General features: G+C 39.7%; 1 protein-coding gene across 6 annotated transcripts in view; it reads right to left on the bottom strand.

Annotated features, from left to right (window-relative positions):
- Nucleotides 1-27,511, bottom strand: part of ERBIN (erbb2 interacting protein) — a 139,139-nt gene that overhangs the window by 33,378 nt on the left and 78,250 nt on the right. For all 6 annotated transcript variants that reach the window (XM_075182722.1, XM_075182715.1, XM_075182696.1 and 3 more), the window contains 8 exons: nucleotides 27,181-27,378; nucleotides 18,209-18,326; nucleotides 12,044-12,122; nucleotides 9,362-9,451; nucleotides 4,452-4,508; nucleotides 2,101-2,164; nucleotides 880-954; nucleotides 490-634 (listed from right to left, as the gene is read on the bottom strand). In XM_075182722.1, the coding sequence (XP_075038823.1) occupies nucleotides 490-634; nucleotides 880-954; nucleotides 2,101-2,164; nucleotides 4,452-4,508; nucleotides 9,362-9,451; nucleotides 12,044-12,122; nucleotides 18,209-18,326; nucleotides 27,181-27,369 (817 nt within the window). In that variant the 5' untranslated portion in view covers nucleotides 27,370-27,378. The remainder of the gene's footprint in view (nucleotides 1-489; nucleotides 635-879; nucleotides 955-2,100; nucleotides 2,165-4,451; nucleotides 4,509-9,361; nucleotides 9,452-12,043; nucleotides 12,123-18,208; nucleotides 18,327-27,180; nucleotides 27,379-27,511) is intronic.

Below are 27,511 nucleotides of genomic sequence, written 5' to 3' on the forward strand. Positions count from 1 at the left end.
CACTGTACATCTGTTTAATAGCACCGGATGTTCTACACATACTTCTTTATCGGCCAGGGGTTGTGATAATGATGTATAACCCATTTAAGTCATATTGTGATGAACGTCACAACTACATTCACGGCTGCTACCAGTCCCAAGTTACAAGGATGCATCCCTGAAAATGTTTTACACCTGGAAATGTGGCTATTTTTCAAAACCGCTAAATCGCACCATATAATGCAACCTGTTCTGTAAAACGCCATTTTCTTAATATATTTTTATCTTTGGGGTTAAAGTTAATATTTATTAAAAATAAGCCTTTAAAAAATAAAAATGGACAAATGATGTCATTATAACCATGTTTAACAAACATATCACACCATGACGAGGGTTGGAGGACACCAAGGACGACCTAAGCTGTAGCATTACACTGTACCAAGCAGCAAACTGCCACTGGAAATGATTCTTACAATGTTGTTATACTACATGCACTTCGTGGACACTGACCAATAGACTCCGGTAACTGTTGCACGGCGTTGCTCGATAGCAGCAGGTCCTGTAAGCTTTCACACCCAGAGATGCCATCTTCCACCATTTCTATGTTGTTCTTCGAGAGATCTAAGTATGTCATTTGCTTCAAACTTCCAAGAAACTATAGCAAAAGAAAGGAAACGGTTTACAAGGTAACAGAGTGTGACTGGTGTGTGTTAATGTATGTGTCAGAGAACGGCTGAATTATCTGGATCTGTTAATATGGTGAAATGACTTTATACATGTGGTAAAAATGTACAATGTTTATTTCATCAAATCACTTTTACCTACTTTATTATGTATTTCAATTGTGTTCAAATACTGTGTATATACAATGTGCAAACTGTATACAGATATTATATATACCCCTGGGATATAGGTTAATCGGTTGCCATCCATCCAGAATTCCTTCAGACCACTTAGTTGTTCAAGTACTTCAGGCTGGAAGAAAATCATTCAAACCGTGATCAGAAACGTACACACTATACGCACAAGCTATTGGTAACCAGTGTGACACTTTATATCCGTAAGCCTAATGAATACTACAGTGAGCATCTCTGCGTTTTAAAACTACGTTCGAATATCGTTTATATACTTTTTCCAAAGCAGAGATCTTTAAATATCTGTTAATGAGGGAATTTGCCTATTCTACGACTGTGAGCGTCGTAGAAGTCTTAGTATGAGTGACAAGCTTGTTAGTCTCCACTTTAATATATCGCTCAGTACATATTTGTGGAGCCTGGCATTGACCATAACCAGTGATATAACAGTGACGGCAAACTATGTTTTGTCATTCCAGCTTTCCGTCCTACACGAGCGCTGAATTAGAGCTGTGGTTTTTTGTTGTTTGTTGACTTTTCTTTTAACAAAGGTTGCAGTGAAATATCAGGTTAAGACTGGAAAGTGCTTTTTACCTTCATCTATCATAGATGAAACGTTACATTGGGTGTAGGTGTTCTTCATTAAAACACCCGTAATAAACGTGATGATTAAGCAGTCTCTAAACAGACGCACATGTAGATGGATCACCACTGGCTTATTTACAGCCCATTAGTAGTCGGAAGATGACCATACACTCAGGCTGAGCAGTCATTTCCGTCTGCATTGTACACAAAGCTGGAAAATGAACCAACTGATTTCAATAGGATAATTATCTATAATAGGCTAGTATAGTGGTTGTTTTGAGGCCACATGCTGCAATAACAGGCCAGCCACCGGATATTGTATTTGGTCAGCTTAACCATTATTACACATCTTGTCAGTAGCGAGATATTTACAGAGCTAGCCACACATTCAGTCCATTAGAGGGGGCACGGTATAAAAAGCTATTTTACAGCTACGATGTAGTGTGTAACCATGCAGTGTGCATGGATGCAGTGTGTAACCATGCTAAAACATGGAGCGACTAATGCAATAGAGTGTAAGAACAAAAACAGCCTTGACGTCTCTTCCTATTAGCCCTTGGTGTAAATAGTTTTTAGCTTGACATAACTGCCCTAGAGATACAGATTGCATTGTGTGTGAGTTACTAATAAAAGAATCAGACATTAGCATGGTTACAGGGCAGGGAGTTTTTACAGTGCTCACCACTTCTGTGAATTCATTACTTCCGAGATCCAGTCTCTCGAGCTGTGTAAGTCTATTCATAGTTCTGAAAGAGGAACAGGCTGAGCGTCAGATTATATTTTTAAGGTAAAACAGGGAACACTTCTAGAATCACATTTCATATCCCCTGGACCAGCGACGGGCAACAAGCGTCCCTCCAAACAGTCCACTGCGGCCCTCGTCTCCTTTATTGTCAGATTTGGTTTGTTATATCTTGTAACACTTGTTTAAAACGTCCGCTAATATTTTATTACAGATAGATGATATTTCTTCCTTCCTCACAAGCATTCTGAATGGAACAAAATGATGTAATCATACAGGTTAAATATATAAAACTAGCTATTCATGATATAAGACAACTGCTCACCAAACAAGTCTTAGCAGGAAAATAATATAATTCTTGCTGATAAAGTTAGGGATCGGTACAGTAGTTATCTGATATAACTAGTGGGAGACGCGGTGAAGGGGTCTGGGGCAAATATCTGCTTAATCTTAATCTGTATTTCATCTCAATGAACAATAGTCAGTGTTATGATCACCAATGTTTTAGGCCGATACTCATTCATGGGTATTAGAAATAAAACGAGAATGTTTTGTAAAAGCTCTAGATTCAAGTTTCATGAATAGCTCATACTGTAACTGAATCCGCCAATGCTGGTAAATAACATTGAAAGTGCAAACAACAAATTGTTAAATAAAACACAAGACTGCCCATCTGGGAGTACAGATTTTCTTTCAGCAAATCTCTGGATAAAACAGAAACATTATCCTGCTGTTTAATTTGCAAAAACCCCACCATGAACTAGAGGACATGACATTACTGGCCAAGAAATCACAAATCAGATTTAAGGCTGCAGAGAGAAAATGAGGTAGACTGTAACTGGGAGAATTACAGCGGACAAACCCCTGGCAGTTTTGCTGCTTCTCTTTCTGACCAACAGATGAGTATTTTCACCTTTAAACCATCGTGAGCAGACACAGGGTTGTTTTTAAGCTAGTCTGATAATAAACAATGTCAGGCACAGAATGAATAGAACAGTAAAAGGCACAGAGTGCATGACTTTGTGGAATGCCAGTTCAATAAACAGCCTTTATCCCAGCACTTACAGCATAATACTGGGTGCGCCCTAATGAAATAGACTTAAACAAAGGCTCTGGCACATGTTTCACCTCTCAACAGAGCCACCTGGCACTCCTACATCAATAAAAGGCATAACAAAGGGCCTGATGAAATCTGGGCAGAGAAATATCAGAGCAGTACATGGGGAGGATATAAGGGTAGGCTGAAATGGTCATTAACGTTGACATTTTCCATACTGCTGTGCCGTGTTTTGCTTAGTATCTCTTACAGTATCTCTCCCAGCTGTCTGGAGAACCTACAAGCACCCGAAGACATGTATTGAAGACGTGGAAGCTGCTATCTGTTACTAGACAACCATCTAATCTGTCACTTTCCCTGCAGGAGAGTCTAGCCCATCTGCAAGCTGTCCAGGCATCTGTACCTGGAACCCTGTATACAGTGTCCATCATGGTGGTTACAGACTTAGCAAAGCAATGTAATAAGTTATCAGAGGGGACATCTATGAAGCTCTGACCGGTGCAGGCTCCCTTTATCTATATGGGACCTGCCCCATATGTAATCTTTATGGATGGATATTTGAATATTCTTAGTCAAAGTGACATCTTACCCAGGGGATGTTAATCTTTATTCCCCTAAAGAAATAGATCAGATCATTTCCAATTCCTTGCTGGGCACAACCAATTAAACAGTCATTTAAAAATTGGTGAACGAAAAAGATTTTCGGGTGCAATAGTAACCGAAATGGGGGAGCCCCCAAAAAATGGTTTCGGCATATAGTTTCCAGGGCCCCAATAAGAGGAAGCGCTTTATCAGTACCGAATAAATGGAAATGCTGCATTAAAACGAACAACGAAACTCAAACGTAGTTTCTAATATAGGTTATTCCTTAACATAACAAGTGGTTTCTATTGACTACTGGAAGGACGACCATCACAGAGAACGAGTGACAAGTTCACTAATTACCATGATTTAAGGATAGGAGTAAATGAAGCTAGAAGGGACAATCCTGCATTCTGGTGAAGCCATGGTGTGCTGTAGGTGGAAGAGGAACACTTTATAATGTATGGACAGATTTAGAGTTGGATGGAGGAGGGGGGGGGGGGGGGTGTCACGTGTCCCACATAAACTCTAGGTCACAGTGTTAAAATAAATCTATGCAAACAAAATATCATTTGCATCCCAACATAATTTGTCTCAACACTAATTGAGGCCCAAAATCTACGCGATGAATGTAATAAAAATAAACACTTACTTTGGTAACATTTTCAACTGGTTCTCCCGAAGCTCCAAAATTTGAAGTTTAGTAAGCCTGTAGGAGTCATTCATATATACATAATTAAAATTAGGGATAAATAACACACAATTTTATAAAGAATGATTATGTATCTCAATAGAGAGACGTCAGGACAAACACCACATCGTGTTTATACACACGATACTTTCTTCATATCTACAAATTAAAACAATGATTTGCAAGCACTTCTTTTTTCTGCTACCTTATAGCAGAAATACAGTATTTACAAATGCTGTTTTTAACTTATCTGTGGAAGACTCCAGACAATCTCAGCAACGGATTACGCAAAGAAGCTAAACAGAGCTTTCACCGTCCCCCTTTCCTCTAACCCTGACATTTATTACAACAGATTTTAGTAGGCAGCCATCTGTTCTCACATAGAGCCGTCTCTCTACTTTTCACATTGAAACAAAAGTTAGCACTCAGTGCTGCAGTGGAGACGATATCACCACCATTTATTTATATATATATATCTATAATATAAATGTCTAGTGGCGTGTTAGTCTGTCTGTGTGTGGAAAAAATAAAACCAAGCTGCAGCGCCACCTGCTGGGCGGAGTTATACACTGTCCTACTAAATTCTTAGTGTGTGTGGGAAAAAAAATTCAGAAAGGGCTGAAATTTGGTATACTAAGATGTTTTTAATTTGTTAATTGTTAAAAGTGTTTATAAAGATTTAAAAAATATATATATATATTTCTTGAAGGAGAAGTGACAGTTGGGAGTGGTTGGTGGTTGCCGGGGGTGACAGTGGGGAGTGGTTGGTGGTTGCCGGGGGTGACAGTTGGGAGTGGTTGGTGGTTGAGGCCTGGGCTATGGCCCAAATGCATGACAAGAACCTTTTTAACACCCTAAGTAGCTTGAATTGACTAGAATGCATGAGTATCATGCACGGGTTAACTTGTTATATATATATATATATATATATATATATATATATATATATATATATATATATATATATATATATATATATATATATATATATATATATATATATATATAGCGCCAATAATTCCGCAGCGCTGTACAGAGAACTCACTCACCTCAGTCCCTGCCCCATTGGAGTTTACAGTCTAAATTTCCTAACACACACACAGACTAAGGTCAATTTGTTAGCTGCCAATTAACCTATCAGTATGTTTTTGGAGTGTGGGAGGAAACCGGAGCACCCAAAGGAAACCCACGCAAACACGGGGAGAACATACAAACTTCACACAGATAAGGCCATGGTCGGGAGTTGAACTCATGACCCCAGTGCTGTGAGGAAGAAGTGCTAACCACAAAGCCACCGTGCTGCCCTGGTTTAAATACAGTTTGTAAAGACATTTTAAATCGTTATATTTTAAAACATTTCTGTTTCAGTGCTTTAAGATCTAATTTTTTATATTATAGAATCCTCATATGACATGTATGACAATAAAGGAAACACTATCCTAAGAGAACTAAGAAACCTCAATCTTTCTGAACAACTTAAATATGCTGCTGTCATAGTTGTGTTCTGGAGTGTGCATGTTCCGTGGCCTGCCTGAGAAATGCCCTGGTCTTACTACATTACATCATTATTCAATAGGACAAGGCCAACAAGCATGTAGGTCTAAAAGAGACCTAAACCCCTCCCCATGACGAGAGCTGAACAAGAACAACAGTTCCGAGTCACTGATTTATACTTGTACTGCTGCAGTTTTACAAACCCCACAAGAATCACACCATGTGAAAGTCAGCCAAATGGAAATATATAAAAGCATCTAAAAAAATCCTAGGCCAAAAAAATAAAAACCAGAGACCTCAGATATCACCTTTTAAAAATATAAAGCCCTAAGAAGTTCTACAGGGATTTCCCATGTGGGTTAACTACGTAAAAACATGATACCAAGTCTATTATATGACTTAGGAGTTCACCAGCACAGAGCTGTGGTATTTTAGTGCATGCTTGGCTGCAGACTTCAGTAAATGTTGGCTGCGAGTTACAAAGAGCAACATACTAGAAAGCAGTGCCAACGAGAAACCAAAATAATGGACAAAAGATAAAGGAGGAGGATCTACATTGCTGGCACAGCTTAAAACACAAAGAGCACAAAATAAGCAATAAAAATAAAATTTCATAAATGTCCTTTTATTCTTACATACAAGTCAGTATATGGCAAACAGCACATTATAGAACAAAGGTACAAGTTGTACTAAACCTAGTATGTAATGAAATATTCATAGCATGATAAATTGCCTACACATTGTATGATTGTCAGATAATAGTAACTATACAGGCATGAGAATCTGCACCAGTACAACAACAAAAAATATGGAAGGCTTCTCTTCACGTAAATGTCTCTCGACGATCTAAATCTGCATATGGTAAACTGAAAATAAATAACCAATCTCTGGGTATCTTCACTGATGAATACCACAAGCCGGGCAAGGGTGGTCCACAGAGAAGCAGCACGTGGACAGTGTAACGTCCAAGCCATCTAACCAAACATTCTCATGACCCTCATCAAAGCGTTACATCTATTGCAATACAGTGCTGATATATATATATATATATGTGTGCAAACCTTAATATAGTAAGGATGCATGAACTGCTTCAGATTCAGGGGCTAAGCTGGATTGTAACACTTCCATGTAAAGTCTAAATATGTATTGTTTGCAGACACAGCTGTATTCTTCAGTACAGTTTTTTTTATATTATGTTTGGTGAAGAACAGATAGTGGCAGGGACTGAATTGACAAATATCCTCTGTACAGCGCTGCGGAATTGGTGGCACTATATAAATGATGATGGCGAACAATGCTGGACAACCCTTTTATAGACTCTGGGGCTAATCTAAGAGCGCTACAAATGTATCCCTTGGGCCAAGAGAAGAGCGCAAGGGACTGCATATCTTCTGTACGTCATGGAGGTTCATATCAGTTCACCCATTCACTCCAATTTATTTAATTTTACAGTACTATGACGCTATGGGGTGTGTAAATATTTTCTTAGGCTAGGTACACACTGAAGAATTTTCCGTCCAAAGTGTTATCTAAAACGACTTTCCCTTCGACCGAAGGTTCGAACGCTCGGGCAATTCATGCGTACACACTAGTCACGTTTTAGACGATTAACGTAAGACTCAGAAAGTGACTTTTCACCTCCATATTGTCGTGAGCAAAGATTAGACATTTGTACACACTTAAAACGACTATGTAACGATATCCCCCAAAAATTGAAATAATGGGCAGAGCATGTTCAATAGTAACAACCCCAAACCTCACAAAAAAGCAAAGGCAACACGTTTTCACAGGTGCAAGATGCACAACAATTTACACAGGTGTACTAGACATATATAAAATACACATCTATACATATCTACAGGAAACACGAAAACATGTATTATATACAAAAATGTATTTAATTATGCAGGCAGACAAATGTAATACACATATTTAACCTTTTTATTAATGTGTATTGAGTGTACAATAAAGTGACACATAGCTATATTTAAGAAAGCAGACATAAGCAATACACATATAAATAGTTTTTTTTTTTTATAAGACTACACTGACAAAGGTTTATAATTAAATTGGCAGACATATGATATACGCATTAATGCAATAGACAACTGATATTGCTTTACCGCTAGAAGCACCTATCATCATCATCACCATTTATTTATATAGCGCCACTGATTCCACAGCGCTGTACAGAGAACTCATTCACATCAGTCCCTGCCCCATTGGGGCTTACAGTCTAAATTCCCTAATATACATACACACAGACAGAGAGAGTGAGAGACTAGGGTCAATTTTGATAGCAGCCAATTAACCTACCAGTATGTTTTTGGAGTGTGGGAGGAAACCGGAGCACCCGGAGGAAACCCACGCAAACACGGGAAGAACATACAAACTCCACACAGATAAGGCCATGGTCGGGAATTGAACTCATGACTTCAGTGCTGTGAGGCAGAAGTGCTAACCACTTAGCCACCGTGCTGCCACCTAATTACAAAATGAGTGACGTGCGGACACCACACCACGTGGGACTGATACAAGCATCATAAATTAACACACACCCCCCAAAGGAGTCGCAGCTCGAGAAACTATCGGCACATGGTCGTGGATCGATCGGAAAATTACTACATGATCGTTCGGGGGATTGGTCGGATAATATTAAAAAGTATGACCAACCAAATGAGCCGGCAATCGGCACTTTGGTACGACTTTCGACCATCGTGTTACTATAGACACTAACCTGACTTCCAATCGAACGGTTGTATGTCGGCTGATTTGCCAGATTATTGGACGAATATGCTTCAGTGTGTACCTAGCCTAACTCTGTGTAAACGCATTACAATTATCTCCAAGATACTTCCAAGGGTTCTTGTCTGAAATGTGTAAACATTTTCCCTACTGTGATACGTAGATGGTTATCTAGAAACACACAATCTAACATATTACATATTAATATTACATCTACCAGCTTGTTCAGAGACGAGCGGCTGGATCTTATCCACATGAGTGGACAACACATTACTCAACTGCGGGATCGGAGTGTGTGTGTGCTCACCTTTACCGAAAGCATGAATGTTTTTATTTTAGGTGATCTCTGAAATAGGTAAGCTATAAGTAAGTCCCACTCACTCATACAATGCCAAGTGTTCTATAGAGAAACGCATACAAGTAAAAATATATATATATATATATATATATATATATATATATATATATATATTTATTTTTTTTTAAAAACCCAGCTGTGTAAGGAGACAAATGACTTGCATAAATTCACTTTGTGTCTAGGGAGAATGACCTGCAAAATCTGAGTGTATAAAAAGCATTCCTTTAAATCACAGCGACAGTAACACATATTGACTATTATAGTCTGTACTCACCTGCCAAAATTAGCTGGCAAGAAATCAAGAAAAGCGTCATTTAGGTATAACTGAGTCAAGTTTAACAGCTGTGAAAACCCATCTGGGAGTCTGCAGAGAGAAACAAAATAAAACAAACAAAATCATTAGTAAACAAAAAATATTTTGGTGCTAGTGATATCTACCAGTATGCCATACGAGATGACAGATACCAGCACGTGTCAACAATATTAATCGTGAATATAAAGCTGTCACATTAGGCAGCTTGGTATAATTTAGAGAAAATTATTTTGTGGTTCTTTTACACTAGATTCAAGTAAGAACAACGCAGAAAGAATTATGTATGTGCCATACAGCACGGACACAGAAGTGTAAACCTCTAGGTAAGAGACAACGGTCACATTCCTCACGAATGTACATTTATTGTAGGACTACAGAGCATACCATTGTCTATGTGCACAAACACTCACGTCACCATCTGTAAAGTATATATATTTTACACTGTTGTGTATAGTAAGCTCTATACAAATGTCCACATTGAGTGGAAATTCTATTCCCCATTTCCGTGAATGGTATATATTCATTTACTGTAAATGATTTACAATATTTTACAAGGCGACTGATTTATTTGACAAAAGCAAGTTCATTATTATGGCACAAACATAACACTGACTTATTATTTTCTTGTGGTTGGTTTATTACATACTATGTTTTAGGCAAGTGAAGAAATTGTAATGATTTCTAGCTTGAGGAAGCTAAGAGCAAGTAATGGACATTTAATTACGGCTAAGTCATTATATAACACACATCACTGAGATGTTTCTAAAGACAAGCTTACATGTACACAGTTTTTATGTATTTTGTGGTTGGATATAGTATGAAAAACAATTATGTGCTACAGCCCATAGCAAAGCAATCGATGCAGCTTCCCTCAGTCTAGTGTTTTAGGTCAGAGGTGCATTTCAGAAAATGATGTTTTTTTTCGATCATGAAAAACACTGAAGATATGCATGTGGTGTTATTACAGCTGAACCGCTGTAGTGTTACAGGGAGAATAGCACTCAGCATTTGCTTTAATATTGCCCTGATTCAGGTATTCTTTTTTTAGATCGCTGTGTTTTTGTTAGAGAATTGTGATGTTCTGAAACGTCTGTGTGTGACCTTACCCCTAATCAGTTCAGATACATCCAACTGACCTCAGTGACAAGCAGATGATTCCACGTCCAATTGGGCTACACATATATGGCCAAATTGGACAAATCCGATGCAGTAGGCCACAGCTATAATAGTCGGATGCAATCACCGACTGCAGTTTCCGACAATCTCCTTCAATATCTGAACTTACATAACCAGGAAGTGGTCAAGATCAGACTTTTTGTGTCTACTCATGTCACAATTTGTGGCCAACTAGGTCTAATATGGAATAATTGCAGTGTGCATGGACACTTGGTTGGAAGCGAAAATCTGATTGATTGTTGTGCATTAGAGGACATGGGTCTACTATGACTTCAAGGTTTGGTGATAGATAAAGGGTAAGAGAGCTGGGACAGACATTCCTAACACTGAAGGAAGGGGCTTAGCTGACACACCTGGAGAGGACAAGCGAGCTGAGAATCCTGCAGCTAACAGTAAACAAATAACTCCTCATCTAACAGATTAGTATAATACAATAATATCAAAAAAAATATATAAAGAAAAGTGAAAAGAATCAACACTCCCAAACTGAATTTGAACTTACATTTTATTTACAGCAAATTGGGTAAAGCATCAACGCTCAAAGCTTTACTTTGCTAGCAATCAACATCACTATGCAGAGCTTGTTTCTAAGAAAACCACAGTTTAGGCAACAAAGGGCAAGTCTTAAATCGGTACTAAAAGTTCTATTTAAATGACATAACAAAAGATACAAGGTGAGGCAAACTGAACTGAACTGAGGAAAGCAAAACAACACATATTTGAAATAGTACTGTATAGGGCCTTTAAACAGCACCATTATTCATCTTGTTATGCTAATCCTCTTCTACATGCAGGCTATACTAGTAAATACATCATGCACTGCTGACTTGACACTAATGGTGATTTAGAGTACAGCACAACGAAGGACAATTAGCACAGCCCATTTGTGTTATAGAGAGCTCTGATAAACTGCTGAAAACCTGCTGTTTCTTTAGAATGAATCAATGAGACCATGTGATCTGCTCTGAGCGCTCGATTGGATGGCAGGAAAAGCAATTCTGCTGACTGTTCAATAATCCATTTGCCATTAAACAGAGAAAGAGCTCTGAGAAATGTACAGATACAAATACTGGGAAAAGGACATAAGGAGTTTGAGTCTTGATTTTCTGAGCCGTTGTCGCTAAGCAGTTTTCACAAATAATCACTTCTTCCCTTGAGCTTCTTGTACCATGTCACAAACCTCTTAATTATCCCCTCCTCCAGTAACTGATTGGAGCCTGAGCGAATAATACATTATCTGCCAAATGCTTCATGAGAAAAAAACTGGGCACATGCAGAATGTTTACTGTAGTAAGAGCCAAACTGGAGTATGACTTATATAAATTAAAATATTTATTAAGAATTACCTTACCTAAATTAAACATTAAAACAAAACACAAAATAAACAGCACTAAAAAGGCAAATAAACAAATTTTCAGACCAAATTAAAACAATGATTAGTAATAAAATCAAAGGGTTAGTACTTACTTGGATATTGGATTGACACTCGCTTCGACGATTGTCAAAACTTTACAATTCTTAATATTTTCTGGAAACTCCTGTATACCTGTGAATAGCAATAATGTTTCTTAGTTGTCCACACAAACATTCAGTTTAACCCCATAGTGATGAAGGAATAAAAAAACAAATAAACAAAGCCCCCAAAATATACAAGTCTATCAACTATAGACAATACCAAAAAAAATAAATAAAAAAATAAAAAAATAAATAAATAATACAACATTAATTTAAAGCAGACTGAAGACATTGCTGAAAGGTTTAAATGTGCACTGAAAGCATGACACTCAATCAGCAATGGTCTTTTAGCTGCCCAGTGCAAGTTAGACAATGATAGAATCAGCATGTGATAGCAATTTGATATAAAATGATAGCAATACATTGCTAGTGTTAATTCAGATTTGCAGCCTTGAGCAATGTTTCTAGGTCAGTGTCAAAACTTGTGAATACGTAAAAACGCCACAATTCTATTTATCTCTCATAAGTGTAAATTGGAGAGACCAACGATTGTGCCTCAGGTCACCTGAAAAATTATCCTTTATCCAATTACTGCTTCTACTTGATATGATTAAATTGGACTGGTAACACCCTGTCATTTCAACATACCATTTCTTTAGGCATAAGCAGCTCATTTAACACGTACCCACTGCTCAAACATGTGTGTGCTTAGCCGTTAGTCATGAGAATGCAGCCAAAATTCACAATGTGGTCATAACATCACAGACACAAATCTTTCCTAGAGAATTGATAGGCTGCATTTTCACATGCATCAGAACTGAGAAATGTCTGCCTCCATTGAGTACCATTGAAGGGTACACTTCAAGACATTGTCCATTTTATCAGCTGAAGCATACATTTTAGAAGGCCAACAATCTTAATCCCTAATCTTGTGCCTCTCAACAAGCAAACCATGGTCCTTACGCCTAATGTTTTTAATAACAAGGACCAGATAAGTAAACAATGTTCTATACCCATACCAATAGCAGTGTAATTGAAGAGGTATTTTGGCTCATTGAAAACCAAAACAATTATCAGAATTTGAAGGGAAAGGACAAACAAGAACATCCTCTTACAGCGATACACACAACGCAATATCATCAATCTGTTTGGGTGGAATTAAGGAGGCTCTGTAATCTACAACAGATTACAGCTATGGTCCGCTATGTTTAGCAAGCTTAGGCACCAAGCAAACCATCTCATTTTTCAGGCTCTAATATAATTCACCTATATGAAGCCCTTGGAGAAAACATACCAGGAAACCTGGGAAAGTGCGAGAACGGACAAGAAATCTGAATATAACCTAACAAGTCCCTTGGTGTGGGGATAGGATGTGGGAGATATAAGACAGGTATCAGAGGAAAGGAGGGTTTCCTCTTCCACTACTGCCATGATTATGGGTTATATAAAGGTCACTGCTACAATAATGACTACATTATGTGACCAATATTTTACTTACAGGATAGTAATAAGGTACAAAAATATACTGTGTTGATCATTATATCATATTACGAACCCAAAAGCAATACAGTGTTGCAGTAATTGACACAGGGAGCATTCTCAGCTATATCTGAACACCTTGTTCCTAGTGCTGTGCTACTTACCTATTACCAAGCCAATATCTAGCACATAATATACTTTATTATTATTATCATCCTTTATTTGTTAGGTGCCACAAGATTTCCGCAGCGCCGTACACCATACAAACAGTACACTATACAGGGTGAAACAGTACAAAACAATAAACAAAATACCAGTACTACAGAAACTCCAGGCAGGTGAAGCAATAAACACGGAGCAGAAGAACAGGTAGGGAGACAGGAGGGAAGAGGGACCTGCTCATGTGAGCTTACATCCTAAGGGAGGGAAAACAGAACAGGCACAAGGGGAGTCAGATGAGGCGAGGGAGAGCGTGGGTGGAGGAGAAGAAGGGGTTATGCGGGTGGTTGGTAGGCTTTAAGGAAGAGGTGGGTTTTCAGTGCACGTTTGAATGAGCACAGAGTAGGAGAGAGGCGAATGGAGCGAGGGAGGTCATTCCAGTGAAGGGGGGCTGCGTGGGAAAAGTCTTGGATTCTGGAGTGGGAAGAGGTGATCAGAGTGGAGGAGAGGCGGCGATTATTGGCTGAGCGCAGAGAGCGGGCGGGAGTGTGAGTGGAGAGGAGGTTAGAGATGTAAGGGGCAGTAGAGTGGGAGAGAGCCTTGTAGGTGGTGGTGAAGAGCTTGAAAAGGATTCTGTAGGGGAAGGGAAGCCAGTGTAAGGCGAGGCAGAGAGGGGAGGTAGATGAGGAGCGGCGTGTGAGGAAGATGAGTCTGACGGCCGCATTGAGTACAGAGCGGAGGGGGGAGAGATGGGAGTGGGGGAGGCCGGTGAGGAGGAAGTTGCAGTAATCCAGAAGGGAGATGATGAGTGCATGTATGATTGTCTTGGTGGCATCCTGAGAGAGAAATGGACGGATGCGGGCGATGTTGCGTAGTTGGAAGCGACAGGCTTGGGCAAGGGAATGAATGTGGGGGGCAAAAGAAAGAGAGGAGTCGAGGGTGACCCCCTGGCAACGGAGTTGGGTGACAGAGGAGATGGTGGTGTTGTTGACGACAATAGAGAGGTCGTGGTTGGAAGGGAGTCTGGACGGAGGAAAGACAATGAGTTCCGTTTTAGAGATATTGATTTTGAGAAAGCGCGCGGACATCCAGGAGGAGATGGCGGTGAGGCAGTCAGACACGCGAGAGAGGACGGCTGAGGAGAGGTCAGGAGAAGAGATGTAGAGTTGAATGTCGTCAGCATACAGGTGATACTGAAGACCGAAGGAGGAGATGAGTACCAAGGGAGGAAGTATAGAGTGAAAAGAGTAGAGGGCCAAGAACAGAGCCCTGCGGGACACCAACAGGGAGAGGGTAAGGGGGGGGGAGGACGAGCCGGATGTGGATACAGAGAAGGAGCGGTTAGCGTTACTTTATATGCTATTTATATTGCACCGAAAGACAAATATTATGCATACGAGTGAGGGAAAAAGAAGCAATGAAAGAAACGTTGCATTGGTAAATATACGTAACATGAACATTGGATTCTGATGGACTGAGAGCGATCATTTTTCAGGATATATAGCCCATACAGACTTGTACAGAGCTGCCCCACACAGCTGTTCACCTGCTTGTCCTATAACACTCCGTTTCAGGCGACATCAGCTACATAATCACTTTCCCAGAGGCCACCACTCTCCAGAGAGCACAGATGTATATACTCTGCCATTGTCTCCGGAGCTTTAGCTTTTGAACTCTCTTTTTATTGGCTGACAAACTGTGCCATTCAAAAGTCCCTGATACAAGTTTGATAATTAAGCATCACTGTTCTACTGGTGCCTACTTCCGATAATGAAATTATTCTTAGGACTCTTATTTCAAGAAGCATTACAGTTTCATCACAGTGATGGGAATAATTAAGAAATTGGTTCCGACTGTTCAAAACAATTAGTCAGCAAGGCACAAGCCATCAGCACTGCACAGCAAAGCCGACAGGAAAATCTAACAGATTCTGAATATTATTTTCAATATTTCCATCAAGCAGAAAGAAACATGAAATATTGCTATTCCAAAGTGTCAAGCCAATAACTGACTGACACTGAAAACCCAGTCATCCTCAGCAGTGCAATCATCTTCTGCCGATTACATTTTCATTCTTGATTTTTAGCAAATCGGGTGCTCACTAAAAAGGTCAGTCGTTTCAAAGAGTTTCTATCTATTAAATTAATTTGTACTGTGCAAGATATGATTTTTTCATAAAATCACTTCCGCGACCAGTTGCTGTGCCTATAATATATTCAAAGTGGTACCGGATGAGGCATTCTAACTAGTTAGCAGACGGCAGGTAGTAAGCTGCCATATATTAGTGTGTGAGATATATCTATCTATAGCTACACACTAATATTTATTTACATATATTTACACATATATTTACACTATATATATATATATATATATATATATAGGCAGGGTGCCTCATGGTGTAGTAATATAAGATCCAGAAACCAAGAACCAGTGTGATAATAGTTATGCATACCAAAAAATAACTTCCCAGTTTTATGGTCACATGTACATACACCACTGGGTGTAAAATAAGGCTCATTAAGGTACTATACTATTACTGGTTTCTTCACTTTTTTGTTCCTATTATGAGATCCTTGAAGATATCCTGAAGATTGGTGCGAGGACCATCATTTTGATACGATTACTGGCAAGCTATTTTTTGGTACGTATAATTATTATCACATCGATTCTAGGTTCCTGGATCCTATATTACAGCAGAAACGCAAAAAACACAGTTTGATGTAGCCTCCCAGGCTCCAGCTAGCGGGAGGGGGCACCTTAGTAAACTCTTTTACCCAAGTGGTAGTGCAGCCTTAAATCTGCTGTGCCCTATCAAAGCCATATCTGAAATATTTTAACCTCTAATATGCTCCTGAAACGTTTATTATAATGGGTATAAGGGAACTTGCAGTGTAGGTTTAGTGGTGCCGTACTATGGCCAGCTGAGTGGATGTACAAGCTGCTGCTGGGAGATCACACGCTTTCATTTCTTCCATATTTTCACATTTTGATGTGAATGTCAGTGTTTTACTCCTCCTATTACAGGCTCAATAAACTTTAAAACAAGTCTCTGTGAAAGAAAGAATATGAAATCTTTGTTTATGAGAGAAGCAGAGGAGCTCTGAGAAGAGAGCCGACAGGAGTCATTCCTGCGATCTGCTTCACCAGCCCCACCAGTAAAAGCACTGAGCTTGCTCCATCCATCTCCTCACTATTGTGCTCATTAGATAACATTACACTACATGTGAAGCCACCACCTACACACACATTTTATTTCCTGGATAAATACTAAAGAGAATGCAGCATATGAACAGCCACAAAATGCATCAGTGATGTCACTAGTTCCTCACGTAATGAGAGGGTACACAGGTTAAAATGAACAACAGAATGTTTATATTGTTCTATTATTTAATAATCTGTTCATGTAGATCAGTCAATAAAGTCCCAGCTGTGATGTAATTGTTCTCATGGATAAACTAACAATGCTCAGGAGCCACGAGTGGTGGGTTTGCTAGAATGGGCAATGACTGCACACCATTCATCTACTGACCGAATATTTAGCCATGCCTGAAAATAACCAGATCAATTTAGAAACCCATTGGTTCATTTTCAGGTATTGTGCTTACTATGGGGTCACACACCCTGCGATGCCAGTTAGCCCGCCAATATCACCTTTGATAACATAGTACGTGGCCACTTGACACAACGGACTAATATTTCCTGTTGAAAGATTCCTTATCCCTAAATGGGCACATCTTAAATATACCTATCATAACTCTCTCAGCTTGTTACCTCCTGACCTACAATGAAATGCTTTCATCTACAGAGCAGCATTAACAAGACAGGATGCTACAGTACTTGTGTCCATGATGTCAAAGAAAGGAAATGCCACAGATCCTGTCATTATTACTATATCCAAGTCACATTAACATTGTTTACATGTAAAATAGACGTGAGCACATGCAAAAAAACAAAAAGGGAACGACAGTAAATATATTCAGGGATGTCCTGCTGATTAGTGTCAGGATTAGTGAATTATTTCCACTGTCACTGCCCAAAGAGGGACTACAGGTCACCTGCAATGTTTTAGTAAAGGGTGGCAAATCAAACTACTTTTCAGAGAAAATTTTTGTATTTATGGCAAGTCTATGACATTTCCAAATCCAGGCAACATTTACAATAAAGTAAGTTTAACATTACGCTCAAATGAAAGAGAGAATTCTAATTTACAAATCGAAACAAGGATTTTTATCCTCTTAACTCGTGTCCTTACAAAATGTTAAATTAGTAACCTGTAAAAGATTAAAAAGATACGCAACCTCCCTTTTGTTCTCACATGAGGAATCTAAATAACATAAAACTTGCCAGTAATTCATATCTTGGTAGCACATCCTAAGCAAAAGGCCATTCACACAAAAGGAAACAAAATCAGTGAATTCAAAGGCACATTGGAATTCAGAATGAAACAAAGAAAGCGAGAGCATGCATATATTGTGCCAACTACAGTAGTTAGCAGCGCATTGATATACAATTCAATGAACTTGTAAAGGAACTTACCATTCTTGCTGACATCTAGTTCCCTGAGATTAATGAGATTTGCTATAGATGCTGGCAATATTGTTAGGTCATTGTCTGGCAAACTCAGCTTGTGCAGAGACTGGCAGTTGAATAGTTGCTATTGAAATAAAAAAACAGGAAAAAATGACAGTCAGCTTCCATTTTCTACTTCACAGCTGATGGTGGGAAAAAGAGGACAAAACAATATGCAATGAGACAATGAGGTTTAGAGTTGCAGGGCTTACAATGGAGCAGTTTCATAGTAATAAAGGTGATTGAGTTTTGACTGCTCTAAATCAGAGATTCTTATCCTTTCTTTGTCCAGGACCCAGATTAAGTTTGTGAATCAGCCCTGAGGCCCAAGGCTCACTTTAAAATATTTCCTTTCACTTATTTTACTATTGTCTGCAATTTAAAAATATAATGGTGAACACATATAACAATTATTCAAGTTAGGCGAGCGTACAAAATAATTATTGGTATAATAGTTGGTAGTAAACACAGGTTTGCAAGAAAAAAGCAATCTATTCCAAACACACTGTGACCAAATGTGGAGGTTCTGACCCATAGGTTACAAATGTTTGTGAGATTGTATCATCATGAAGACTCCTGCTTAAATCCACACTGTTTGGGGGGATGGCAGGGTAATGGCTTTCACTTAATGTCTTACTTGCTTTTCTGTGACCAAGAAGCAAAATAACATACTGCCACCTCCCAAGGGAGATTTAAAATGCAGGGCAACCCTTATAGTCCCTCCCAGGAATGTTCAAACAAAAAATAAAACCACCTGTGCAGTAAGCACACCGCCCTGCTCCCATTTTCTCCTGTAATTAACTGTCCCCCTCTCCCACCACTTCCTACATCGTATACATGTGTTGACTCTGACCAGGGCACTCTGGCAACATCAGCACCATGCTGCGCGTGTTCACAGCCCATCAATGACCTGGAGCAGCAGCATGGCATGTGATACCAGAGACATGCCCTCCTCTGTCCATCGGTAGAATAGGAGGTAAGAAAGTGTTGGGGGGGGGGGGGGGGGGGAATGTTACAGGGAAGGGGTATTAATTGAGAAGGAAGTGGTGGGGAAGAATTAAATTATATGGGAGGGTGATGGGTGAAAATTTGTTACATTTTGGAAGACTATATATAAAATGTAATCTGACAAAGGGGAGGCTACTCAAAAATTCTGCCCTGCGAGTCAGTATTTGTTTGCTTAAAAACATGCAGTAGTGGAAGTTGTCTGCGGGCATATGGGGTACAAAGTAAATGCCACAAGGCTTATGGGACTAAATATTGCCATGTCTGTGCAACCAGTCTCTAATAGTTTGCTCTGCACAAACAAACACTCAATCACAACTGAACACAAACACAGAGAAATTGTCCTGTATTTCTGGGACAGTAGCTCCGCGTCTGACATTAGTAGATTAGAATAGGACAAATCTCAGGAGCCAGGTAACTAGAACACAATCAAAAACACAGGTCAACTACAAGACCAGGAGCTCCAGAAACGAATATACATAACAAAGCCTTTTCTTTATTTTAAACAGAAAATAAAAGCTTTAAAAGCACACAGATGCTATTACACAATATAAATGAGGTTCGTGCAGCTGTGTGTACACATGTGAATGCCGTAGAACAGACAGCATTTCAGTCTTGGCATCAATGTATACATGTATGTTAAAGGGCAAGAACCGCTTAAAAACATGCTCATTAAAAGTACTGGTAGCAAGCACTTCTAGGTTATCTATATTTGTGATTCTTATACCCTGGCATCAATGATGCTTTTTTTGCCACTGGATACACACAATTTTATTATATGAATGGACATAATTGCTGTATGTAACAGGTGTCAGACTTGACAACAGTAATACAGCACATGTAACTGCACTTGTAGCTGGTCTCATTAGAGACATATGGTTACAAATGATACAATCTTTTGGAGGTGATGAATTGTGCAGAAATTGGCAACTAAAAAACTACTTGTGTAACTGGATCCATATGAAGCGCGACCACTGCTTATCCATACGGACAACCATCAGGAGGGACCAGGCAAGCAGTGCTGGGTACGTTTATAACACAAGTGCTAACACCTCAGCACCTGTTAGTTTCTAATATAGATGCTAACATAGCAGAGTTTGGATTATAATTTTCCCAGGTGGCCAAAACCAGTGGGGGGCCATTTCTCAAAAAATGCTAATTGGGGGAGAGAGAGGATTTTTAAATTGCATTGGTTACTATTAACATTTTCAAACAGAAAATAAAAATGTAGTTTATATGAACATATTGCTATGTTTAAATCTTCACTGATTGGCTCTCTAATCTCAGGTAAATCGGTAGATGTAAGGAACATTCTGCTGATAGTACTAACAGAGTACTGGATCAGAAATGGCAGCTATATAACGGTGCACATTATACAACATTCATTAATAATAGAACACAATGACCACATAGGCAGTCTTAGACACACACACAGTATAGCGCATTACCCCATATTTCTTAGACGCAGTCTGCAGTATTTTTGTACTACAGCACCTTTGAGAAGGCACACGTCAATTTACAATGAATAAACAGCCGGAGATATGTTTTACGCGTGTTTTGAGGATGCATATGTTCCACCTATGCTTCACATTATTCAAAGGGTTGTGGGAAGATCCGCTCCCAGTAATATTCCATGATCATCATATGAACTTTATTGCTAAATAAAAAAAATAAGCAGTTACCATAAAAGTTTAATAGGCACCTGACCTGCATGATAGCAATCTCAGTGTGAGATAACCAGGATTTGGGAGTTCCGTACCATCATTTGGAGTTACAGGCTACTCAGAACTGTGTCACACAAATGGCTGCACCCAGAGTAAAAGGTAGCATTTAATTTTTGGCCACCATCACCACCGTGTGACAGAATAAGTGAGACACGGTTGTTCCATTAAGTATAACAAGACAGTAAATACTGGATGACTTTGCTTTCTGAATCCTCTGTGACATTTATGAGGACTGTCTTCCTGTGGAAGAATTCATGTCCACTATAAAACTGCAATTCAAGTTTCGAAATGACACAGGCAAGTAAAAAGGCATTAACTCTGTGTTTGCCACTATCACAAGCCGTTATTGTGACAGAATACTGCACAAAAAGCTCCAAAACAGGAGCGAACTGATACATCAGCATTTCTAAAAATCCCATCACTCACCCATTGTTCATCTCTCGCTCCCTCAGCCCACTGTGCTTCCCTCTCACTGCCACTCAAGCCCACAGTTCCCTTCCTATCTCTGTCACTCAGTCCACCCCCCCCATCCCCCCTCCTCTCAGTCCACTGTTCCCCTTTCTTAAGCTGGGTACACACTACACAGTTTTCATCCAATAATCGGCTACATCAGCCGACATACGACCTCTTGTTCAAAAGTCGGGTCAGTGTGTGCAGTGACACAATGGTCGAAAGTCTGCACAAGTGGACGATTGTCGCCTCATTTGGTTGGTCGTACCGTTTAATATTTTCGTTGCAATCTCGTTTCCGCTGTGTAGTGTGTATAAACTTTCGACCGATCCACAACAGTGAGTACGAAATTACAGTCATTGCTCACGGCAACATGGCTGTAAAAAGGTCGCTAAAGGGACGTCCGCTCTTCCCTTTATCATCCTAAACAAGGCTAGTGTGTATGCAGTCCATGGACCGAGAGATCGGACCATCAGTCGCATGTAAAATCGCTCAGCATAAAAAGTTGGTCCAAATTTCTGTAGTGTGTACCCAGCTTTAGACCGGTGCCTCCTGACTCTGGGCAGACATCGGCAGTGCAGCAGATTACACATGGGCTTCACAACCCCCTGCCTACTGGATTTTCTATTACACATCCCACACTTAGAACCACTAGTCTAGTGCAAGTTACAGAATGAAAGCGCACTCCGATTGGTTGTTATGGTTTCAGTGTAGATTTGTGCATTTGCGTAATGTTTACACATAATCTTCAGTGTTTAGGTAGAGGGTATTAAATACACTACTAATGGTAGGATGACAATTTCCTTGTAGAAAGCAGTAATTATAGAGTTTTGAACAATAAAGATCTTTGAAAATAATACTTTCATATAATAACTCCATCATATTAAAATTGAACTGTATCTACAATTTAATCACCCATAATAAAACCTATATTTCACTCCATTCATTAGGAGACGGTCAATGGAATATAAATGTTAAAGGTGCATTGGTATATAAATAGTTCACATAAAAACATGTTTTTATCATGACACAATCACCCATTAATGTCATAGTCACGGGACAAACACCATAGAATGAATGAGTCAGTGCAGTATCTACCAGAAGGCCAGAGATTTAAACATGTGTTAATAAAGGCTGATGACTAACAAGAACAAGCAAATAATGGCGGCATGACCTAATGACATGCTTAACATGTTTCCCCAGCCTCATACTACAAATGAGAGAAAACAACAGCACAAAGGAGAAAGGAGAAGAGAGAAACGGTAATGTGTCATGTCTCATTGATTTTTCCATTTCAAAATATCTCTTGTCATGGCTCCCAGCTCAAGTGTTTTAACACATTCTGTGCACTGGGCACAGTGTAAACAAAATCATGTTACTTGTGTTCGATATAAGAATTTCAAGGATAATTTCTGTAATGGAGACTGTAGGCTGGCCGGCTCATGTAACACCCTAATACAAGTGCAGTCATATGAAAAAAGTAACAACAACAATCGCAATCCAGTGTGATTTCTATACAACTACCACTAACCGGATGTGCCTATATTAGATGTGAACTAGTGAAAAGCAACACATGTCCATTGTGTGCACTGAATAAAGAGTTCGACCAAGCGAGTATCATTTTGATGCCCAAGATGTTTTGATTTTTTTTTTTTTTTTTTAATGGGCAGAGGGGTAGGGTTGATCCAATTCACATATTAAGCCAATGTTTTATCACTCTCAAGAGTTCTACAAGTCATAAATGAGGCTAGTGTTTTAGAAGGGGAAGTTGAAATGAATAAAGTGCATGGTCCTAAAGTGTTTGCAGGCTGTCGCTGTCCACCATGCACATATTTCCATCTGGACCCAAAATCCCGTAAAAAGAACCATTTCCATTCACAGAAAGGGGGTGTGCACCTATGTATTTGCGAGGTGGGCCAATAAGCATGCGTGCACAAAGTTAAATGTGCTGCACTTCCATAGTTCGTAAATTAGCATGTGTGCCACACTTAAGAGTGTTCTGTGAACACTTCCTGCATTCGCCAGCAACCTGAGCATTTATATAGCAGTGCATTAATATATTGTGACCTACTTCAGAACAAAAGGTTTACTATGCTCCTGTGACCGAGTCTTTCAATTCCATTATCATCTATAGGGCACTGTCATTAATACAATTACCCCCGAAGCTGCAACTGGCAGCAGAGTGTGGGTTACTACACCGGCCAGCATTATGCAGAGCATTAAAACAGTGACCAGACAAGCAGTTCAGACACCACAACTCATATTAAGCTCAGTTTGCAGTTAGAATAAAAAATAATAATAAAGAACAACCACAACACTAGAATTTTTAAAAACCATCAAAACTGCATTACAACTTCTACTTGGCACTAATGGTAAAGTACAAAGACATAGGACAGTGGTGGCCAACCAGTGGCTCTAGAGTCACATGCGGCTCTTTGAGCTTTGAAGTGTGACTCGTGTAAGGGGCAAGTGAGATCTCATGGCATGTGAAAAGGCCAATGAGCATGTAAGAGGATGTAATCGCATTTGTGGAGATATGATATAATAAGTGTAGGTCTGTTGGCATGTGGGGGAGCTTAATTGGCATCTATGGAGTATGTGGAGAGGTCTAATGGCATGAATGAGGAATGTGGGTAGATCTGATGACATGGAGAGTTTGAGGGGCATGTGGGAAGGTCTGATGGCATACAGGGATTTTGATGGGCTTGTCAAGGGCATGTGGGAGGTCTGACTGTATTTAAGGGGCATTTGGTGAGATCTGGTGGCATGTGGGGAGGTACGACGGCATTTAAGGGCCATTTGCCAAGATCTGGTTGCATTCAGGGAGGTCTGATGGGCAATTGGGAATATCTGACGGGTACTGCTGAGACATGTGGGTAGAATTGATGGCATATGGAGAGGTCTGATGATACAGGGGGGGCTGATGTGCATGTAATGGGCATGTGGGGAGATCCAATAGGCACGTAAAGAGGTCAGAGGGGCACGTTAAGAGGTCCGAGTGATTGAGGATGCAGTAGCAGTGCGGCTACTGTGAAGAGATATGAGCAGCCCTTGGAACCCTCCTCCACTGGTCACAGCAGTGAAGTAAGAGTTGTGCTGATTTTATGAGAATTGTGAACATTTTGGCAGTGTTCTATATTTTCTGCTTTGCTTAGCAAGATATTGTAAATTATGTAAAATGTTCAATGTATGCGAGTACAGCATGTATGCGCATGTTTATACTAGGTACATGTATATGCACAAACATGTAAAAGGTAAAGTTGGCTCTTTGCAGTACCTATAGATATTATTTGGCTCTTGGACTCTGACTGGCTGGCCACCCTTGACATGGGGGTATATTTACTAAACTGTGGGTTTGAAAAAGTGGAGGTGTTGCCTATGGCAACCAATCAGATTCTAGCTGTCATTTTGTAGAATGTACTAAATAAATGATAACTAGAATCTGATTGGTTGCTATAGGCAACATCTCCACTTTTTCAAACCCGAAGTTTAGTAAATATACCCCATTGACTTTAATGCGACAAGGTAGATTGTGGCACTCTCACATATGTTTAGAAAACATGCAGTTCTTAGCCTGGTGAAGTGCGTTGGCAAAGACGTGATTAATTGCAGTCACAAGGAAAAAGTACACGAGAATATATTTAAGAGTATGGAGCAGCCGTTTCAAAAGTGAATAAATTACTCAACTCAGAGCAATCTAGGTCACAAACTAAGCGAGAAAGAACAAGGTAAAATAATAGAAAAAATCCACGCAGGATTCAGTATTCCAGATTTACTGTGCAATTATAGAAATAGGTACTGCAATGTTTTTGCTGATAGCTGTGAATCTGCAGAAACTGCTTTCCTGAGCTTGAAAAGTACAGGAACCATCAGCAAAAATAGTGTTCCAAGATGTTGCAAAAAGAAGAAGGTGGCTATTCCAAGGAATCTTTTTCTGAACATAGCTTTAAAGGGGTCCTGAACCTATTCAATTTGGCTACACACGTGGGTATCAGAGTTGTCCGAAATTCAGCAGTGTATCACTTCTGGCTCCATTGTAGCCTGTTGGATGATGACTGCAAACACAGGCAGACAGCGGTTAACTTCTGCATTTTCTAGCACTGCCAATAGAGATTTACTCAATTTTGAGATGATCATTATTGGGGTTGATTTCAGTCCGACACGCTGCAATATTGTGCCAATTACTTGATACTGGCAGCGTGCTGGTCACCTTCACAGTGCAACCTATTTTATGATTACCGGCCATATTTACGAGACTGAACACTTGTGCTGGGTCCTACCTGTAAGTGATTATGTTTACAATTACTGTGTTCCACAGTTTCCTGCCACCTATTACAGTGCTATACTGTGACAGTATGTAATAGGAGCTATACTATAATACCCTGGCACAGGATAGCACAATGAAGCAAGCTATGGGTGTCAGAGTATGGGGAAACTAAAAGCTGGGAGGTCAATGAAATGCTGCAAAGAAAACAGCTCTTATCCAGGACTAGGAAGAAGTATAGAGTGCAGCAGTAATGATCAATGCAGGGTTGTGCTTATAAGGCAAGTAGGGCTGGTAATAAGTATTAGAGTAAGAGGAAGTGTCATGCAGAGATCAACTATAGGTTTACAACCCTTTAATGCAGCGTTGTTCAGGGTCCTATTTATGAACCCTTATACCATGTGGATACAGCTTTTTCCGCATGGTTTAGTAAGTTTTAAGTAGTCATTATGTAACAAAAGCCTAACACAGGAGATATCCCCTGCATCAGGCAAAGTACCACACAATACCGCAGTCCCCATAATACTCAAGGGTGACTGCAGTGTGGGCAAATATATCAAGCTCAAAAAATCTTATCTTTCAGAGATTGATCCCATTTGCACTGTGCAATAAAACACAGAGTTTTCACTCAGAGTCATTATCAGAACAGCCTCCTACTGGGAGTGCTGTCCCGACATGACTTTAATGGTAAATGTTGTCATCGCTGTGATAACAGATGATCTTTAATGGGACAAAAGTGTGAATAATGGTAAATAGGCCCCTCAATTGTTTACTACTAAAATTGTTCTCCCAAAATAACAATCTTGTGCCGGAGGGCCCAGTGGTTTTTAGGAGCATAGCCTTGGAACATTAAGAAACGACGATCACCGATTGGTGTCAGTCACTGGCGTCAAAAAATGCTTTTCTGTTGCATTTTAATTTTAACCGACATCTTAAACACAACGCTTTTTTTAACACCATTTTTCTCTTATACAAAATTACAAAAGCCCTTACAAATCATATGGTCTAAAATGTTATGTCTTTTCTCATAATAATTATAACTGGTTTATAGATGCAGCTTTGCAAAAGTGCTAAGGAAAAAAAAAAAAAAAAAACCCGAAAATTATATTTTTCTAGCATATTCGCAAACAGACATTTCAAATAAGCCTGAAGATATATGAGTGTTCTGATGTATTTAGCAGAAGAAGTGAGCAATAGCCTCAGCTTTTGAAGGCATGGCTGGTAGGTAAATGTATGAACATCTGCTTGAGAATAAATCTACCCAGGTGCCAACTAACTGAAGAGTCTGGAATTGGAAGGTACTCCCTGGCTAGATCTCACGCTCATGAGATGCGAGTTGGGCGTTAAGTGAATGGCTGGCGCGGGAATCTGCCAGGAAAGCTAGTGCAGCGAGGTGAGATAATGCTTATAAAGCACAGCTGGAAGAGGCCCAGGAGAATGAGCTGCTTGTCATCAGTGTCATGGAAAATATGAATCCTACACAAAGAAAGTGGTACCTTGGGAAGCTCTTCAATCTGGTTGGCATCCAAATACAGTTCCTCCAAGGTTTTCTCGAACGTGAAAATCTCTTTCGGCACCTGTTCCAGGCTGCAGTGAGAGTAGTCAAGTGAGGTCACAGTTTCTTCCTCTCCCCGCAAACACCGGCATGGCACCAACCGAACAAACAGGTTCCTCTTCGCTGTCATTTTCAGGCACTAGAAATAAAGCCAAAAGACAGTATAAAAGTCAGGTATAAATCAACATTCACAGTGGGTCTGCTGGCGCACACACACACGTCTGTACATACAGACTCCCCATCACATCTCTCTCCTGCCTACAGATCTCTAG

Source organism: Mixophyes fleayi, chromosome 1 (genome assembly GCF_038048845.1).
Source record: "Mixophyes fleayi isolate aMixFle1 chromosome 1, aMixFle1.hap1, whole genome shotgun sequence".
NCBI lineage: Eukaryota > Metazoa > Chordata > Amphibia > Anura > Limnodynastidae > Mixophyes > Mixophyes fleayi.